This window comes from Rhipicephalus microplus, chromosome 8 (genome assembly GCF_043290135.1).
Source record: "Rhipicephalus microplus isolate Deutch F79 chromosome 8, USDA_Rmic, whole genome shotgun sequence".
Taxonomy (NCBI): domain Eukaryota; kingdom Metazoa; phylum Arthropoda; class Arachnida; order Ixodida; family Ixodidae; genus Rhipicephalus; species Rhipicephalus microplus.
In genome coordinates, this window is record NC_134707.1 from 57,518,745 (window position 1) to 57,538,928 (window position 20,184).

The 20,184-nt window shown below is 45.6% G+C and overlaps 2 protein-coding genes across 2 annotated transcripts; both read left to right on the top strand.

Annotated features, from left to right (window-relative positions):
• Positions 1-7,146: 7,146 nt before the first annotated feature.
• Positions 7,147-14,970, top strand: LOC119165853 (uncharacterized). Its single transcript, XM_075871912.1, has 5 exons — positions 7,147-7,286; positions 7,838-7,956; positions 9,948-10,024; positions 12,138-12,236; positions 14,674-14,970. The coding sequence occupies exons 1-5, from the start codon at positions 7,179-7,181 to the stop codon at positions 14,865-14,867; spliced, it is 597 nt and encodes a 198-aa protein (XP_075728027.1). The 5' UTR covers positions 7,147-7,178; the 3' UTR covers positions 14,868-14,970.
• Positions 14,971-17,482: 2,512 nt separating this feature from the next.
• LOC119164510 (mitochondrial coenzyme A diphosphatase NUDT8) lies at positions 17,483-18,662 on the top strand. Its single transcript, XM_037416710.2, has one exon. It carries the CDS (start codon positions 17,617-17,619, stop codon positions 18,424-18,426), a length of 810 nt encoding a protein of 269 aa, XP_037272607.2. The 5' UTR covers positions 17,483-17,616; the 3' UTR covers positions 18,427-18,662.
• The last annotated feature ends 1,522 nt before the right edge of the window (positions 18,663-20,184 follow it).

Sequence of the window (20,184 nt, forward strand, 5' to 3'; positions counted from 1 at the left end):
TCCAAAAAATAATCCATGGATCACGCGGGAGGTAATTCAAGCAAAGCGACGCTTGAAAAGGTTACGCAGGGCAATAAAAACGAAAGGAGGGGGAGAATCCGAAATTCAGAAACTATCGGAAGCTATCGCGGAATTCAAACTTAAAGCTAAACGTGCTAAGCAGCACTATTTTGACGTAGTATTGCCTAACTTCCTTGTTGATAATCCCCAAAGGTTCTGGAATCACTTTCGTACCAATAAAACCGTTACACCACATCTTCTTCCCGAAGAAAAAAAAACTAAGGCCAACGCATATAATAATTTTTTTCAGTCAGTGTTCACCGTGGATGATAATATCATTCCCGCGATTAAAACAAAACAATACACGGAAATCGATAAACTGGACATTACGGACGCAGGGATTTTCAACCTTTTGCTTAAACTTGACCCCAAGAAAGGTAGCGGTCCCGACGATATACCAAATACATTCCTCAAAAGATATGCAGAGTGGTGCAGTAGATACCTAGGCCTAATTTTCCGGAAATCACTCAGTACTTCACAGCTACCTCAAGAATGGAAAATAGCCAAGATAAAACCAATCCACAAAGGAGGAGACGCAGATTCACCTTCAAATTTCAGGCCCATTTCTCTAACTAGTACATCATGTAAACTTCTCGAACACATAATCTTAAAGCACATGACAGTATTCCTAGAGCGCATTAATTTTTTTTCCCCCAACCAACATGGTTTTCGCAGTGGCTTATCCACAGTTACTCAGCTCACAGAACTAGTACACAACCTCGCTGCTACAATTAATAACCGTGGTCAAACTGACATGATTTTACTTGACTTATCTAAGGCTTTCGACTGTGTGTGTCATAGCAAATTAATCGCCAAAGTTGAAGATGTTTTTGGTATAGGAGAACTTTCTGGCTGGGTAAAATGCTTCTTAAATAACCGCTCGCAATTTGTAATTTACGAACATACGTTATCTAACACAGTCGCAGTTACATCCGGAGTCCCACAAGGGTCTGTCCTCGGACCATTGCTCTTCTTGCTCTATATTAACGATATCGCAGCTAACATCAAATGCAATATAAAGCTATTCGCAGATGACTGTGTCATTTACAAAGAAATTAGTCATTACAGTGATCATAATGAGCTGAATGATTCTCTAGCTGATATAGCTAATTGGTGCTCCAGTTGGCAGATGACACTCAACGTACAAAAGTCTGCGATCATGACTGTGACCAGGAAAGCACTACCATCCACCTTCACATACGTAATTAATAGCACCCCCCTTAATAGGGTTGATGAACATAAATATCTAGGCGTCACAATAACATCGGATCTCAAGTGGGACAAGCATATAAGTAAAATAATCTCAAAGGCGCTACGGAAGCTATTTTTCTTAAAAAGAAGCCTAGCACACGCAACAACGGCAACGAAGCTGCTAGCCTACACATCATTTGTAAGGCCTGTTCTAGAATACGCTAACACAGTCTGGTTTCCGCATACAGTGACTAACATAAAAAAACTTGAATCAATACAAAGAAAAGCGGTGAGGTTCATTCATAATAAATATAAACGCACAGACTCGCCCACGCATCTTTTAATGAAATCCGGTTTGCAAAAGCTATCCACAAGAGCGAAACACGCTCGACTAAAATTCTTATTTCAGTTACTGAAAAATAACTATCGAATAGATATTTCTAAGTATATTTCGTTTTCCCAGGCTCGACCTACACGTAATAAGCATGCGCACACATTGACAGAATATGCATGTAAAAATGACACGTTTAAGTATTCTTTTTTTCCGCTCGCAATATCAGAATGGAATCAACTTGACGCTACTATCACCAACATCGAATCACTATCGGAATTTATGGCACAAATAGAAAAAAATGTGTTTGCGTAAGAGGACCTATGTATGCAAAGTCACCAACATAGATTTCTTCATTTCATCTTCTAGAAACTTTCCCATTTACGTCAACTTATTGCTCAATGCCAGAAATGTAATCTTATTTACCCTAGTCTTATTCCAGCCCCCACCGACACCTGTACTATTATTATTTTCTTTGGTCACTTTTTGCGAAGCCTCATGTTCCTTCTTTTTGCTTTTTTGTCATTTCCCTTGAACCTAGCATGTGTTAGGCGTTTTTGTGTAAATTCCACTGAGTATGCTGTTCCTTAACCAGCATTTTGTTTGCCTTACTGTATGCTGTATATATCGTGCTTCTTGTTTTTTTTTTTTTTTTTTTGTAACCCACATATGCTGTAATTACGCTACAAATGTTAGTGTATGTTTTAACTCACTTGTTTTGCTTTGATTTTTTTTTTCCCTCTATTTTTATTGCCTGTACTGAAAATCATTGTACTGCCCAACTGCCACGCTCTCGAATGAGAGTAGCAGTATTGAAAATAAAAATAAAATACATACATACATACATACATACATACACACATACATACATACATACATACATACATACATACATACATACACACATACATACATACATACATACATACATACATACATACATACATACATACATACATACATACATACATACATACATACATACATACATACATACACACATACATACACACATACATACATACATACATACATACATACATACATACATACATACATACATACATACATACATACATACATACATACATACATACATACATACATACATACATACATACATACATACGGGCAGGAAATAGTGAACAGCGAATAGGGAACGGGCATTTGCCCGCTGACTGAATTATCTGAGATATTTGTGCACTACCAAGAGTAAAAGGAACGCATATAAATAGCCCGCCGTTGGCATCCTGCATGCTGTAAGTATACGCATGTAGTTTAAATGTGGTCTACATATCAAATATATAATAACCACGGGTGCATACAACTGCAGCATGCTATTAACGGTGAGCAATCTATAGGCTATATACAACTTACCATTGGTATTGAGCGACGCTCTGCGGTTGTTTAGCGTGGCACGGGTCTGTTCACAGTCGCCCGCAATATGGCGCAACGCGCAAAATTGCGCGCTTTAAACGGCGTCACCGCAACGGTCCTTGGTTGCGGTGCATGCATATACCATAAAAGCTCACCAATTCGGCCCCCGTTCATTCGAAATATCCAATAGTTCGGAGTTGTTCTCCGAGTCTGGCAGGCATATGTGTTGTTCAGGGGCATCAAATTGTCGTTTCGACGACAGTTTGATATATACGTCGTTAATAACTTTGGAAACACGAGATGAATGCATTAATTGAAGGGTTCACACGCAGCCGCTAAATAGTTACTTCAACTTTAAGCTACAAGACCTTCAGACAAAGTGCAGTGTGGTTGTGACATTACCGGTGAAGACACATATAGCCACTTTCCTTCGAATATATCTGTTTTAATACACCGATATAGTCACTTAACTCATACCACCACCACCACCAAATTTCAAATAAGGAGCGTGACTGTGCGTCTACACAGCATCCGCTTGATTAAAGGTACACTAAATCCAGATAAGAATTTACATCAGAGTTAAAGCTCAATGTATGAAAACACCAAAAATTACAATATTATCAACAACAGTGCTTTACTTACCGAGGAATTGAGGTTAATGCACAATAACACATGCGCCGCAGTAGGACATACTCAAAATAATCCTGTTGACATTAGACGGACCGCTTACAATTTATCACTATTCATTGATCTAGCTGCACTAAGTAAAGAACCTTACGTGCATCAAGAGACGCGATAAAATGCTACTTGTTCGTTTCTGTTTTATTCATGGAGAAAAAAACCGCCGGACGTTACTATAAAGATGGCGCAAGTGGTCCAAAAATTAAATTTTCGCGTAGTTACACTAGACAGGTGGTGCCATCTAGCGATGCGCAGTTGAAGCAAAAAACGTATGCGATCTCGGGGTCAATGGCGGGAAATTGATCAGTAGCCGTTGTTGCTGTTGTGGTTCCCACTGCTTTCAGTCTGCTGCTACTAGCGCAGTAAAGCCGGGCAACGTTGTGCACGGCGACAGTGGAGTGAGTCGGTCCGGTTGGTTCGCTTCTTGAGGCGGATAGTTCGAAGTGCGCTAACCCGACGTGGACCACTAAAACGGGATTTTATTTCAAAATAGGCCCTTCCTTGGCACAAAACTAACACTACGAGGTTACTAGACCTCTATTTTAACAATCAATGTCGACTTAATAGTTGCCTTTAGCGTCCTTTTATTATGTGTGAATTTTCCTTGGACTCGGCCTCATCAAGTGTGAGGCCCACGGGATGGCTTTATGCTCTCCCAAAAGTGGAGTATACCAAGTACTCTAAATCGTTGACCACTACTTTGAACGCACAGATCGTCAGTCAAATAAGATCAGAGAATTTCGATAAATGCCCTGAGCACTGGTGAGAGGGTCACGCACCTCGCCTAGGCTTCGGCCAAGGGTTTCTGGCCCTTGGCGGCTTCCACAGTTCGCTGCATAGACCCATAGTTGGTACCTGAGGTCCGACCTGAGCAAAGCAGAGTCCGAACACGGAAACTGCTTCTGTGTCAGTCTACATCACTGTTATAGTGCATCAGATACCATATGTATCGTATGTTGGGGTTTATCAGATACCACATCAGATGGAATATATGCTATTCGCAATGTTCATATACTGTCACGCCGCCTAGCGGAATTCAGGAGTGTCCTCTCATAGATGATCACTAGGCAGACGCTCCCAATGCTGCCTTGTTCGGTGGTGGCAGCCGCAGGGTTAACGCGTTAACAAGAAATGAACACGGACCAGTTTGTACTTTTCGTACATCAGTGACTATATGGGACCGTCTGTGACACGATAAATCTGATTCGTTCTTGTAGGATGCAAAGTTTTCGTGAAAGTACACGGCAACTCGCGCTTTCGATAATTTCCCGCTGAGTACACATATCAGCTTCACGAAATTTCCTGCAGCCACTTCGGATTGTTAAACGTTAACGTCTTACCATTTCAGTTAAAACTTGCTTTGTTTCACGTGCGTATAGCATTCGCCAGTGCTTTTGTAGTGCATGAATCTTATAACATTCATTGTACGCGTAAAATAGCGCAGGCTCACGATTTGCGCTTCCAAACCCTGGCCTACGCTGCGGCGCTTGTTTTTTACGTTCGTTGATAGATGAAAGCACACTGCAGGCAATTCCTTCACGGAGGAAGGAACTTTTTTTCCTCCGTGGATTCCTTTTTTTGCCAGATATCGGAGCGATATGATCTCCGCATCATAGATAAACGTGGTGATTGACGCCATGTGGGTATTGTGCGTGGCGAATGACGTGTTGTTGGTGCTATAGAAGTCGTTTGGCGGAGAGCATTCCTCAGATTACTTTCAGTGGTGATGTTCAAAGAAACCGTCTTGACGTAGAGGATGTTTCACTGGACTGAGGTGGTTGCCAACGCGCTGAGAGTGACAGCGACGATGAACGATCAGCTGCTAGCTCACGAGCAGCGAGTTGCACTGCAAGTGCCGTCGTGTGTTAATCTTTTTTTCACGCTCGTAAGTCCCTTTGATTGTATTTATTGTATAATATCTTTCAGCCAGCTCAAAATAAAAGCATACTTTTTCTTGTGCGTTGAATGTATGCCAATCATACAGTGAATATTACAAAGCGCCGCATGTTGCCAACACGCTCGAGCTCGACCAGCGAAGCGAAATGGTTAGAGCAATGAAATATGCAGTTAGTCCGCGCTAACTTCTCCTGCACTTCACTGGTGCCGCCCGAACGACGTTGTTGTGCGGCAAATTTTCGGAATTTTGACGTTGCGAAAAGCGTATACGCGTGCATTCGTTTCGCTACCCTTGTTTCGACCGCGCTGATGAAATCTGCAACATCCAAGTGCAGGGAATGGCGCACTGTTAGAGTATGATCATGGCTGTGACACAAGCGCTACTTGATGGGAAGTTAAACGCTTGTGTTTCGTTGAAGAAGCATGCTACATGATGCTTACAGCGCAAGTAACGACGGCGTAATACGTTCGAAAACCATCGCTACGTTAATCATTCGTTCCTGTGCAGCCGCGACGGCGCGCTATTCGCTACTGGCCTACTACTGCGGCACATTCGCCAGACAGGCTCGGCACAAATGATCTCGGAGTGCCGTTAAGTTCATACGTGAATTCTGGTTCGCGCAGTTTTCTGTACCACGCACAGGATTACGCAAAACATCGTTGATACACGGTCAATCAGCTGACACCATCACTCTTTGCACTGCGGCAGGAAATGAGGTATCGAACATTCAACAGTTATTATCGGTTGGGAAAGTAATTTGCTTCGATAAACATTCATTTGACGATCAAGAGATCATCCGGTGAAAGCAGCACAAGGAGTACGTCCGTGCATGCTATCTTTTTTTTATGCGAGTTCACGGGTTGATCATCCTTCCGCAGCCCTCTTGGATTGCGCGGCTCGCCACCTATAAGCCGTGGGTATTGCGAATAGGGTGCCTATAGAGTCTCAATGTCCCTGCCTGTTTGTCGTGTACGAGTTGGACTGGGGTACATGATCGGACATTTAGCTCCTCCTTCTCTGTAACCGACCGTGCATCGCTTAATTTTAGGTTACGCAACCGGATCGAATGCACCTGCAATCTATGGTGTTATGGAAAATGTTGTATGTCCGTGTGCTCAGATTTGGGTGCACGTCAAAGAACCCCAGGTGGTCGAAATTTCCGGAGCCCTCCGATACGACGTCTTTCATAATCATATGGTGGTTTTGGAACCGTTAAACTCCACATATCAATCAATCAATAATTAATCATCTATGGCGTTATGTGATTTTGTGAAATGGGTAATTCTCTCTTCCTGCTCTCCTTCATTGGTAGTCGGTGAGGCGGGGCCAACGGAGGCTTGGCTATACAGATTTGAGTGAGATGTTGAACTCTGCGCCGACGAGATTCAGCACGAGTGCGCTTCAACAGCATTGAAACAAGTCGAGATGCCCCATCTCCCATACGCGTACTCCTTTCATTTACGGAGCGTCGAATCTATACCGAGGACACGGGGAAAGAAGTATTTCTTGCTCCGTGACAGAGGCCATGCGGGCCTTGAATGCTGTAGAACATGGATGGTTTGTCTTTATTTATTTTTTCAAACTATGACTTATTCTTTCTTTAGCCCGCAGAGCTTGGGTCGAATCGTCCTGTGGATCGGCATGAACATCGAAGTACTGGCGCTGCTGTTGGTTCTGCTGGATCCCATGATGTCAAACTCAACGCCAAGTTGCAACGTGAAAGGACAGAAAGACATAGATTGGGACAAGGTACTGTGAAGGGGATACATTTGCAGTCCCATTTAGTGCTATTTGTAAGGGTCAACATATTTTATTTTTTTTTAAACTAAATGCTTAAGCGATTGAAGGAACACTGACGCGACAATTTTCAGTTGTCGTTTTTTTTTGCTTCGTCGAACTAAGGCTTGGAAAACGTGCTGCATCAAATGGATCGTACTCTACAAAATGTGAGGGCCCCGAAATTGTAGTGGTAATAGTGAGTGCACCAGGAAAAAGGATTCAGAGAATTGCAGCGTGTTTTCAAAAGCTATAGTTCTGCTCCAACTGCACCCTGTCGTCACGGTACGCAATAAGCTTTTTGTCACGTGCTTACGCAAGATGCCGTGGTGTTTCCACGATCGCTCTGTTTCGTAGCACCGTTGGTGGTGGCGACGCACAGTCCGCCATCCTAAATGTTTTTGGTGACGCTCAAGTGGCCATGTTGAATCATTTGGCACTTGCCACGAAAATTCTGCCGCCTTCTAAACGCGTACCCAAGTCGCTGCGCTGAAGTTTTTTTTCTTCCTTTCTTTTTTTTTCAGCTGGCAAGCAAGCGATGGTACGCAGCTCTAGATGCTCTTCAATATTCGAAGTACAAGATATGTAACGAGAGACTTTTCTTTCCCAAGGACGGTGAAGTTGTTTCAACTATAAACCCGAAGTAAGCAACCGTCAATCTGTCCTCTCTATCTTGTCCTATCCTTTTAGTTCTTGTGCACCTGTATGTTCTTCGGAGGAGTGCAGACACCAATATCTTCTAGAAAGCTCTTCAAATACCAGCGCCAGGACGTAGGAAAACGCCCCCATAACTATACGTGACTCGATTTCAGGCGATAGTAACACCAGGTGGAGAACCAAGGGGTTGACGGTAAGGGAGGGAGGGGGGTCAAATTGCTATAAAAGGTAAGTGAAGAGACGTGTGAACTCCGCAACTGTACTATTAAAGAGGGACATCTAAGCGGTGGTTCACAAGGAAATGGATAATGCGACATTACAAGAGATGGAGAAAAAAGTAAAGATGTAAGACGGCGGGAAGGGATCGATAGACGCGGATCACCGATCGGCGAGCGGTCTTTGGAGAGAGGACATCGTGGACGGTACAACAGTCGAGCGGGAAATCCACCAAGCCTCTCAATGACGGTGGCAAATGCGCACGTTGTATGCTTCCATATTAGCGAACACACCCATGGACACCAGATAAAGAGAGAGAGGGGGGGGGGGGGACAACCGCTAGTACAACCTAAGGTCCCAAGATACTAGGAACCTTAGTACACCCGTGTTCCCTAGTAATATGGAAGCATACAGTCAATTCCAACTAGCCTAAGTTGAACGCCATAGCCGGTATGCTGTCTGCTACATTTCACACGTACACCCTTCAGCTTCACACGCGCGCCAATGCATCTCCACTTTCTCACACGTGGACCCTGTACTTCCACCGAAACGTGAAGCGGTGTCCCGAAACAGCGAGAACATACTGTTGTCGTTGTCGGCGTTTGAGAATGAAGACCGTCAGCGTCCGACTGCACGTGCGCAAGTTGGTGGCGGTAGTGACATACCTTTTAGGGCGACATTCTTCATTAAAGATTCAGATGAGCGTCCGCAACAGCTCTGCGTACGCAGTGTATAACAGAAAATCGCTAGATCGCTGCATCCGCAGAGCGGCTGCGGACGCCCAACTAAGTTCGTCTATCGTCTCATACTCACCGCGACCATTCATCCATCCGTGCCCCGGAACGATGCCAGCTCTGGCCTCTCCCTCGCTTTCGGCAATTCCGTGATGGTACTGCGACGAACATCAGCCGTTGCGCCACCACAGCTGAGACCTCTCCCTTAACGTTCTCCCAGCAATGACGTTATTGCCGAGTGCAAAAACAAAAAAAAACCTCATGAACAAAAAAGACATGGCAGAAATAGTCAAATGGACGCAGGTCAGTCGAAGGGCTACAGGCTTTTGCCTAACACACTTTGGAATTTGGTGTTTTTTTAGAAGGCCATCAGTAAAAAAAATCACCGTCATATCCACAAACTGAGTTATCTTGGAAGAACTGGCTCGGAGTTGCACCAGGCATTTCTTGGAGAGACCATTTCTGTAGGAAGGCTTGTTAAAGAGCCGGCGCATGATGTGTGCAGTACGTCGAAAGCAGCGTTGTCGGGCACTTACCGTCGCCGGCACTGCACAGTGTTATCGCCACGTTGACTGGCACGTTAACCACCTGCCCCGTTATTTCATATATTGGCTGCTGCCGTGGGCCAAATGCCTAGCGCTCGTAAATAGCAGACATGGAGTCATCGGGTGTTCTTCAACGGAGTTGAGAGCAGGCAGGTGAGGGAGGGGCCTTGGGAGGGTATCAGTATACCTGAGCGTAACATTGTAGGAACTTGTCACGTGCTGCCATGCCTACAAAGCAACGGAAACGGAGTGGACAAAGTCGCGAGGAGGTCAGTGCGTGGGCCATCGAAAACCGACGCCTCGTGCAAGCCGCGCCGCCTCCTCTGGTGCTCTTAGGAAGGCTCCCTGACATCCTGGACGTGGCAGTTGGCACGAGAGTACTTCGCTGTTTAGAAAGTCTTAAGTGCATCGGACTGATTTACTTCTTTTGTTTTGAAAATGCATCCACGTGTACAAAAAGACGTCCTTTAATCACGTTTCAGTGCACAAGGGACTGATAGTTGGAACGAAACCTTAAAGGAAGGCAAGCTGGAATCTGACAGAATTCGATTTCCTGAATGTAAGTGCGACATTCATATTCACGCACGAAACGATTACCTGCACAAGCGTAATACCCTATGACTTAACGTTATTAATGCTTGTACAAAAACTCGAAGTCAAATGCTTGCCCCGTATACCTTGCTCCGTGACCTACAGTGTACCCCACACCTGTTTTGGGTGCCGCTCACGGTCGCCTTTCCTTGCCTATTTTATTTCAGTCGCAGCTACGTCACCAACGACAACTGTGAGGCAGTACAAGCTATACGCTTGAAAAAAGAAATGAACCTAGGCAGGCCACGTAATACCCAGGACTGACAACACGTGGTCAGGGCGGTGGAAGTCCGGCGCTCTGCTTTAGGTGCTACGGTGGTCGGCTGCTGACGTGAAAGTCGTGGGTTCGATTCCGGTCGCGGCGTTTCCCTTTACGTGGAGGCGAAACGATAGAAGCCCGCGTACTATGCAATGTCTGTGCACGTTAAAGAACATCACCCGGTCGAAATTTCCGGAGCCCTCCACAATGGTTTTGGTCCGTACAGTCGCAGACAAACAAACGAAGAACGTTTACGTAGGTCAGCTATCATTATTAGAGTGATGGGACGGTTAGCGATGGGAGATGGCAAAGCAAGGCATAGCCATTTACTGTATTATTTAGCCAGGGCAAGGGGAAGTAAGAGTGAGCATTGATGTTAGTGTGAGGAGGAGGGAAAGATATTAGACCGGGGTGAACTATAGCATAACCATGCGCAGTATAGCATAGCAGAAGGTGGCAAAAATTGAGCGCGTATGAAAAAGGAGGGATGCTAGGGTTATGAGAAGAGGTAATATAGAAAGAGATAAAGGAAGAAAAATATATGAAACAAGTGAGGCATAGTAAGAAGAGATAGGGAAATATATACGCATGAAAGAAGAACATGAAGAAAGAACTCCATCTGCGCTTGCTTGCGTCCTCCACTGTTTACTCATATCGCACAGGCGGGGAACTGGCATAAACTATTGCGCGACTGAAGGCATAAAGAAAAAAAAGTTGCCAAAATGACGGAGTTTTTTTTTTTTTTGCTCACTCTACAAAGTTTTCTTTTTCTGAATAGAACGGTGCATTATTTCGGGAAAACAACGTCCCTGTATTTTTTTCCGTTAGCATGAAAAAACAACGCATCCGCTGTATTAGAGGCAGTAATGCAGTGAAAGGCGAGAGACATGGGAAGATAAAGAACGAATGAACTCTATTGAAAAAAAAAAGCATAGACAAGTGGTGCCGTTTTTGTTGTGTAAGCCCACGGATGCCGCGACGAATGCGCCCTTCCCTGGTGCAAAATTCGCGAAATAACTCGTGGTCTTGGAGGCCCTCGTTGATGCCAGTTCTCCCGGTCTCTACCAAACCCTACCAAAACGCAGCACGAAAACAAAAAATGGAAAAGGCGGAGTGTTTCCTTGCTCCATGCGTAAGCTACACTGGCCAAGGATGAGCCGATTTCGCGAGGCTTTTCGAGAGCCGCACTGCGCATGCCCGATAAGCAGTGACGTCACACAGAGCGCAGTTAGCACGGTGACCTGGAAGCTCCTGGAGTGACGTGTTACTAGTGGGATGGCGCTTGAACCGTGTGAGCTCGCTTCCTAGTCCGTCCGTCCGTCTATCCCCCGTATTCTAGAACCTCCCTTCACTCGACGCTTTGCCTTCACTTGAGAAAGCCGATAGAGGCGCCATCTCTAGGCACGGCAAGTCACTGCGTATTATCAATAGTCTGCTGCGATTCTTGAGTAGCGCAGCGTCATTTTCAGACGCAGTGCTCAACTCTGTCAAGTGAAGGGTGAAAGTCGAGTCGAAGAGCGTTTGTGAATACGGGGGTATGTGTCCGTGCCTTCGTCTGCGTGTTCGTCCGTCCGTCCGTAGCTCATGCTACGTACACCTGACATAGCCCAGTCAAGTCGATGCTAATTTTTGTTGTGCACGAGTATAGCCATCAGTGGTCTTTCTGGTAGAAAATACTTAGCACGGCACTCGTCAACGGTCACGAAAGGGTTAAGTTTTTTTGTTTATTTCAAGGACAAGTGGACGGCAGCTGGAAACGGAATTTTTCCCGCGTCTTGTGGTATGGCAAAAAAAAAAAACCGGGTTGTTTTTTGTGTTGCAGATCCGCGCGGTTATAGAATACAGCATGTTCGCACCCACTACTACCAAATCGTGGACACGGATTACGACACATGGGCGATCGAGCACATCTGTTCCGAACGTGAGTATACAGTTCCAAGGAGTGACAAACGAGCTTTCGCGTGTTGATTGTCTAAGTACGTTCGGCTCACACCCCTTGTAACTTTTTTTTTTACGGTATTGAATACTGCCGTTTCTAAATCGGTATTTAGTGACAGTCCTTTGACTATGGGTCAGCAAACATGGCGGAGTTCACTCAGACTCCTTCATGAAATATATTTCACACTTAGAGCTTGCTCGGACTGAGGCTCACCTAAACTTTCCTGAACCGGACTCACTGGAACTCCCGCTCTCGAAAAGCTTCTTCCACCGGACTCACTCGATCTCAAACTCATCAAGATATTACTCACCCTGATTCACTCAGGCTCAGTATCAGGGCTCGATATGAGTCTGAGTGTATCTGAATGAGTTGACTCATAAATGAATTTGCCGACCTGCGCCTTTGACTGCTGTAATTGTTCAGTTTGCTGAGCGACACGTCTATAATTTTATATGCCCAAAGAACTCTCTCCCGAAACCGAAAGCTTCTTCACGCAACATCAACATGATGATATAAAAAAATTTGCGTACTCAGGGAGTGGTTATAACTGACCTTACGGCAGGCGGAGCTGTCTTCTTCAAGGATGTATATAGAAGACAAGTCTGCTCGTCAAAACGTCACATCCAACGGCATTTTAAGAGCGAAGCTCTTAAAACTCGAGTTAAAACTGTCGGGTGATTTCAAAAACCCATACGCGAGTTTGCTTATCAGTCACACTCACTGATGGAGACAGCCCGCGTAGACTCAACGCCGAGTTAGTACGCTGCGCAGCGGAGTGCTAACGGCGAAAGGCCCACGCTTCTAGCGGTGATGCCACAACTATAGCTTTGCACGTTGGATCCGGCAGGGGAGTTTGGGCACTCTTGCATGATCCGTGACAGGCTTGTGGTTCGACCTCACTTTTTGTACGCCAAGGAAAGGCCTACGTCATGAAGAGACCACCAGTCAAGAAGGCGAGGTTGGGCCTCAGATCAACCAGCATCGCTGTTTCTTAAACTTTACATGGCTAATCGAAACATCTTTTTTTTCTAGCGTATCTCCCATCTTCAACTAAATGTCTAAAACGAATACACCTGGCATCCGTGTAAACTCGCACGAAAACGGGAGAAGAGTTGTCATGCTGAGCAGCCACTTCTTCCGAATCGAATTGTTGGAGTCAATACGCACGGTCTTCATTGTACTGATGTGGACTGTCTCGGTGGGCTTTAGCCGTCGCCGTTGCCGTCATGTCGAGCATAAAGTTCAAATTGATAACATCCCCCAGCGCATCGTATGTTCTAACCGTGGGTATAATAGTGGGTGAGCGAGGCCGATGAATGTAACTCAAGCAGAGATATCCTCGCCTCTTAGACCGGCCATCATTGCATGCTGAAGCAGAGACGAAACGCCCCGCCAATCTTTAACCGACGTCAAAGGACACAGAGGGGGGGGGGGGGGAGGGGTTTCTCGAGCAGGAACTGTGAACATTGATTTTTTTTATATTTATTAGCTGGATTAGCTTCCAACGCTTTCGTCGCAACGAGTCAAGAGAGAATGCAAATGCAGCATGCGACAGATCTTAGTAACTCCGCTCGTACTAGAGGGATTCTAAAGATTTGTGCGATGAATTTGTGAGGCAATAAGCTCATCTGGTGAATCCCTTCCAAAACTACATAAAAAAAGTGTTACGGGGCCCCTTTAAAATAAAGCAAGCTAATGAGGTCTAAAATATTGATACCATCCATGCAAATAACTTAACATTAAGATTGCTAATAAACATGAGGCTGACGCCCACGGCGCGCAAGAGAGGGCACCAGCTCCTCACCAAGAGTGCGGCTGCTGCTGTCACTGGTGCATTTTAGGCGCCTTTGTCGCTATACCTGAGGGGGGCGGGGTACAACAAGGCGGAACTCGCTGTAGATATACACGTGTCTCAACTGTCGCAAACAAGCAGGAGCCTGAAAAAGTGCTCCAAAAAGTAGCGCGCACGTCGTGCACCAATTTTTCGATTGTTCCTATACAGATGCTAATCGCACCAGAAATATCTACATGCTTATACCTCAAACAATCACGTGATCGTCAGTGCGGTAAACGTACAAGTGGATTAGAAGTGTGGCAGCTTGGGCTAGTTGATATGACAGGACGGTAGTTACAGCGTGAGAACAGAACGACGGCACAGAGACAAGAAGGACGTGTCGTGTCCTTCGTGTCTTTGTCTCTGTGTCGTCGTTCTGTTCTCGCGCTATAACTATCGTCGTATACAAGTGGGAATTCTACAAACGGGAAACGCTGAGTGTCCGTGCTAGGCACTCCCTCTGGTTTCACAGTAGAAAAGCTGCCCCTTAGCACAGGACAAGAGCTACACCAATCACTACACACGCACGCCACTTTTGTTTTCGTCGACCCAGTTTTTTTTAACCTTTGGTTTTATCTCTTACAGGCGGAAGTAACTTCGTGCTTTTACTGTCGAGGAAGATGAAAGACGTTCCCAACGACGTGATGTGGAAAGTCCGGCGGTCGATACGAAAAGCGGGAGTCATAAAGGGCTCCACTTGGTTTGCAAGTGGTTGCCTCACCGGAAAAGGCAGTGAGGATTTTATCAATAATCTATCGCTTGTGCGGGGGCCCCTGTGAACCACTGCTGAGGTGTCGCACTTAGCAGCAGACAGTTGCGGGTTTCACTTTTCATTCTCAATCTTAGGAGCCCCGCCCGACTAAATAAAGGACGGCGTTTCTCAAGCTCTGTGAAGTGCGTGAGTAGTTAAGTTTATTAAAAAAACTCTAATAAGAGTCTATTCAGCGCTCACATAAGACAACTGGAAGGTAATAACGATGATGCCTCAAACATGGATCATACCCACTCTGGGGGATGGACCTTGAATTGATTATATAATTAAGTGAGACATTTTAAGAATTGAATAGCGATAAGCAAGAATGAAACAACATACGTCCCTGGCCATGCCTAGGACTGTTGTTTTTTTCGGGGGTGTTTTCGTGTAGAGCGACCAACTTCGGCGACTGATGGTCGATTCTGAGGCGTGTAAGTACTTTATGATAACCTGAAATGCTGAAGCGCTAAAACATTTTGGGTGGTGACAGAACCTTCTAAATCCCGATATAGTTACGGACCTCCGTACGTGAAAGCATTATGATGATAATCCTGATGACGATGATGATGCCTTCAAATATCGCTTATAGCTACTCAGAGTGATGGGCCAAGAAATAAATACACGAGTTAATAACACATGTTTATGAGAAAAATAACGCACGAAACACTACAACAACGCAATAATTGTTTTTTTTTCTCACGTTCAGACCTCTTCCCAGTCTTCTTATGCCTCGTCTACTTCCTCTTGTTCTGTCGACGATGATGATGCCTCAACTAATGGCTCATACCCACACAGGGGGCTTGACCAAGAAATGGTTATATGAACTTTTAGGCGTTTCAAGAAATAACTATTCCTAAGAAAAGGAAGAAAAAAGTGCTTAACTACAGAAAGAGTGCAATGATTACTTTTTACCATTCTGACCTGACAGTATAGCCTTTATCTTGACTGTAAATTACACTAGTATCGAAATTGTTGTATAATGGCATAATAATACATGTAATAATAATCATTTAGAGGCACATTCATTTTGTTGCGTGAAAATGACTGCGAATTGCATCAAAGGCGCCCCTGCGGCTGAAGTCCAGAGCCTAAGCACTAAAAATAAGTGTAGTGTCGACCGTGAAGGTCAGTCCTAGCTTAGCCAATGTGATGACGATTAAGGAGTTGTTTTCTTTATAATCTGTAACGGCGACATGACAAAAAATATTGTCCTATTAATTCCACTTCTGAACAAAAGCTACATACAGGGGAGTCATCACCAGACCACTTCTGTGTGAATACAGATTCAACGGAGGCACACGACAACGTAATCTAGTTAGCATGACTCGCAATTGTCTAGTAGGACACCACTCGGTTTTCCATTAAAATTTCAAATGCCCAAATTCTGTCCATGATGTTACTGGCTCTATGGCATATGCACAGAGTATATATTTTCTATATTTTATCGCATTCATACTGGCTACTTTACATGAAGGACAGAATGTGTTGGTCTATTCAATGCCGCTTGAGCTAACGAGTCCGCCATTTCCTCTAACTCTAATCCACAATGTCCAGGTGCCCACGATAACTTTAAGAGCTTCAGCTGAGGAAGGACTAGCGTTAGGAACGTCTTTAAAGCATCTGAATTTAGATGAAGCTGTAGGCGACTTACATACTGACAGTGAAACTGTAATTATTATAGTGTATGAGTGTCCCAAGTTAGTTTGCGTAGTGCTAGAATAATTGCCACGAGTTCAGTTTCAAACACAGGCGTGAAGTCTTGTAGCCTTGGCGAAAACGACCAGCCAAGTGTAGGAGAGTGAACAGCGACTCCTGCCTTTTCGTCTATTACTGAAACCACCGGCGTCCACACGCACTAAGTAGGTGACGTCATCATAAGTAATGCTTTGCCTATCGAGGAATGCGGAACTCTTCGGTACTTGCGAGTGCGTGCAATTGGGACACCCATCAGCGTCTTTACCATACGCAATCAGCGCTGACTAGAGCTCTGACGTCATAATAAGTAGCGATCTTGTAGGACGCGTATCGCGTATTGCAGACGCCGATGAGCGCCTCTCGAGCACGCTCGATATGCCGTAGAGTTCCGCGTTCTGCGATAGGCAAAGCGTCTATGCAGGTCCACTCGGGCTGATGATTTAGTTAGCGTGTGTGGCTGCCGATGGTACCACATTGTCGTTGTAGAGCGACCGTTTCACGACCCCTTTAAAGATAGCATATACCCCGTGAAACGTATTTGAGCACGACCACTCGGAACCGAAACCAGAACCATTACACCATCAAATGACTAACCTTATCATGCTTTTATTGTGGCCTCATCCATAGAGTTAGTATTTAGTATATAAACTGTATGACCTCAGCAATGCAGTACCGCAGCACGCCGTAGTGACTCGCAAAGTGCAAGCACGAGCACAGATAAAAACCGAAAGTAGAGTTAGGGCTCACGTTTCAATTTTATGCATATTTTAGGCAAGATTTTACTTTTTGTTGTTAAAATGTTTAATTATAGTGTAAGTAATACTCAGATACCTTTCAAACACGTCAATGCATGGATTAATTTGCGTTATTAACAATAAGGCCAGCCTTAGCGATTGCAAACTAGGCAACTGGCAACATAAACAATGGCGGCGCCCACAGAGATAGTTTGTTTCTCTCGTCCTGCACGTTTGTCGTAAACTTTTCCCCCCAATTCGTACTCAGAAGCGGTCATATCGAATGCGGTCAAGTGTGAACGCTTCCTCATTCACGCCTACGAGAGCTCGAGCGCCAAACGTAAGATGCCAATTCGCGACTGCGTGAGAATTCGCCGCATGCTTGGCGCCGCTACGCTATCACATCGCAGCGCGCTTCGCTTGTCGACGGCTTCGAGCAGTTCCGCGATATCGCAGCCAGCCCTGGGCGATGCTTTCGCGCGTCCCAAGCTTCAGTCGTGCCTCGAAAACATCAAGAAGCTCAAACTCGGCACCGCGCAACCGGCGCGGCCCGACACCGAAATTCGTCGCTCCTCCATTCTCATTCCGCTGTGCACCAGCGGAGGAGGCAAGCCGTCCGTACTGTTCACGCTGCGCTCGAGTCGACTGCTCCGCCACAAGGGTTACGTTTGCTTTCCGGGTGGCATGGAGCACGCCGAAGACATTGATCCCGTGGACACGGCCTTGAGGGAGACGGAAGAAGAGCTAGGCGTCAGCAGAAGCAAGGTGGAGGTCCTCGGCACCTTCCCGACGTTCTACAACCCGCGCGACAAACTCTCCATGACCGTCGTCTTGGCAATGCTGGGCGAGAGCGGTCGGGACATCGACCTCAATGTCGACCTGAACGTCAACGACGCCGAGGTTCAGTTAGCGTTTGTGCGGACGCTTGAAGAGCTGTGCGAGAAGTCGAACTTGCGCTACACGCAGTTCAGGGGTCGCCGTGGAACCCTGAACGGCGGAGATTATGCGATGCCCGTCTTTCTGGCGGGTCAATTCAAGGTTTGGGGCCTTACAGCGATGGTGCTGAACGCTTTCCTCAAAACGCTGCTGCCGGACGCATACCATCACGAAGTGAAGTGCTCGGTGCTCAAGAAAAGCTTGTACATCAAGGATTAATTCTGCAAGGCTTTGTCACGGGACGTTTCCTATCCACGCGGAGGTGTTTGGTTTCCTCGTGGTGTGTCTTAAAGTTTCGTTGACCGTCGTTTCGCAGGTCTATTCTCTTGGCTTGGTGATGATTAGTTTCGTTTAATGTCATTTCAGAACAACTTTGACGGAGACATATGTTTAATACGTGTTTGCGTTTGAAATGAGCTCTTTGTGAAATGACCAATAAACGCTGCTATGACTTATTTTTTTTCTTTCACTCAAATATGCTGCATGCTTTTGCTACGTCAAGCCTCTACAATTATTGTTTATCTAATTTGATTCATCAGTGTAGTTCGATTTGAATTGAATTTCCGACGTGTGCATCCTCTTGCTCGATACGCACTTTTTCCTGCACTGACGAGCAAACGCAGCGCGTAAGTCCTAGCACAGAAAAAAAAAAAAACTAAATTGCCGTGGTTGAAGTTGGTTAAACCAGATCCCTTAGACGACAGCTTGGTTTTTCATGCATTGGCCAAGGAAGACACCGTTAATTCGTGGAGATATGGCTTCGTTGCATGCCTTGATTGACAAGGACGACCAGTCCACGCGTTTCGATTACACTTACACTCGTAGCGGCAAGGGAGCCCGCAGACTGCACTTCAAGACACAAGATTCTCGGCCGAAACGTGCGATGAAAATGAACGCAACCAGCACTTCAGGCGATGGTAACCTTGTGTCACTGCTTTTTTTTTTTTTTTTTGAACACGCCGCGCCTGAATGTCCACGGAAGATCTTTCGCCAGCATTGACCTTCGCTAAGCTTGAAAGTCAAACGCATGCACACAGGTACTTTCAATAGGGTGGAAAGGTGGGCTAGTTGGTAATTCATGATTGTTCAGTGAACTGGGAGCGCGGGGGTAAACACAGACACAAAGCAAAGAGGAGGCACACAGCATGAGCACTGTGTGCCTCCCCTTTGCTTTGTGTCTGTGTTTACCCCCGCGCTCCCAGTTCGCTGAACAATCACAGGCATTTTCTTAGTTAGCAGCTGGATAAGTGAAGCCATCGCTGTAAAGTAGAACAGTATGTTTACCACTGATCCGTTAGTCCTCCAGGACGAAACTGCTTAACTTAGCCTAACGATTACTCTTTGCCTGTAAAGTAACAAATCACGTGATCGAACCGGAAATCGTGTATCTAAAGCAAACGATGCGACATTCAAATATTCTATTTCTTTCACTGGTAATGCTACAGGTGACTTGCTGATACAGGTGTCACCAAACTTGGCGATGAAAATATCGCGTTTCTATGGGCTGTATTCACGTGATGTCAGCTTGGCGGGCGCGGCAGCGAAAAGTGCGCCAGCTGTATACTGGCAAACGTTTCTAGAACTAGTTCTAGAAACGTTGGTACTGGCTACTGTGCGGCCGCCATTTTGAAGGCCACCATAGCAGCGGCCGGCGGCATGCCGATGGTTGAGTCCAGTGGTTCCAACAGGTGCACACAAGTTACTGTGGGCACGTTGGTCTTGTTTTATTTTATTTGGATTTAGAAGGTATACGAGATTTACCATTTGTGAAGCTGCTGCAGCAATGGGCGATGCGTGCTATAGGCTAGCGTGTACGCCGAGAAATTGGACGCCGATGCTAAACAGCGATGCACGGACAAAGTGGTAATCTTTGAGCGCTAAGGTCGAATTTACCCATGAATTTGATGCTAGTGCGATGTTTTAGAATCTAGTTGACGCAGTGGGCTTAACAGTGCTTACGAACATGCACGCGTGAAA

What these genes read in the sequence shown, in the direction of transcription:
- LOC119165853 (XM_075871912.1), top strand. Translation starts at nt 7,179, where the DNA reads ATGAACATCGAAGTACTGGCGCTGCTGTTGGTTCTGCTGGATCCCATG. An exon ending in AAGACATAGATTGGGACAAG is followed by an intron (nt 7,287 to 7,837) that starts GTACTGTGAAGG and finishes TTTTTTTTTCAG; the next exon opens with CTGGCAAGCAAGCGATGGTA. An exon ending in CGAGCACATCTGTTCCGAAC is followed by an intron (nt 12,237 to 14,673) that starts GTGAGTATACAG and finishes TATCTCTTACAG; the next exon opens with GCGGAAGTAACTTCGTGCTT.
- LOC119164510 (XM_037416710.2), top strand. Translation starts at nt 17,617, where the DNA reads ATGCCAATTCGCGACTGCGTGAGAATTCGCCGCATGCTTGGCGCCGCT.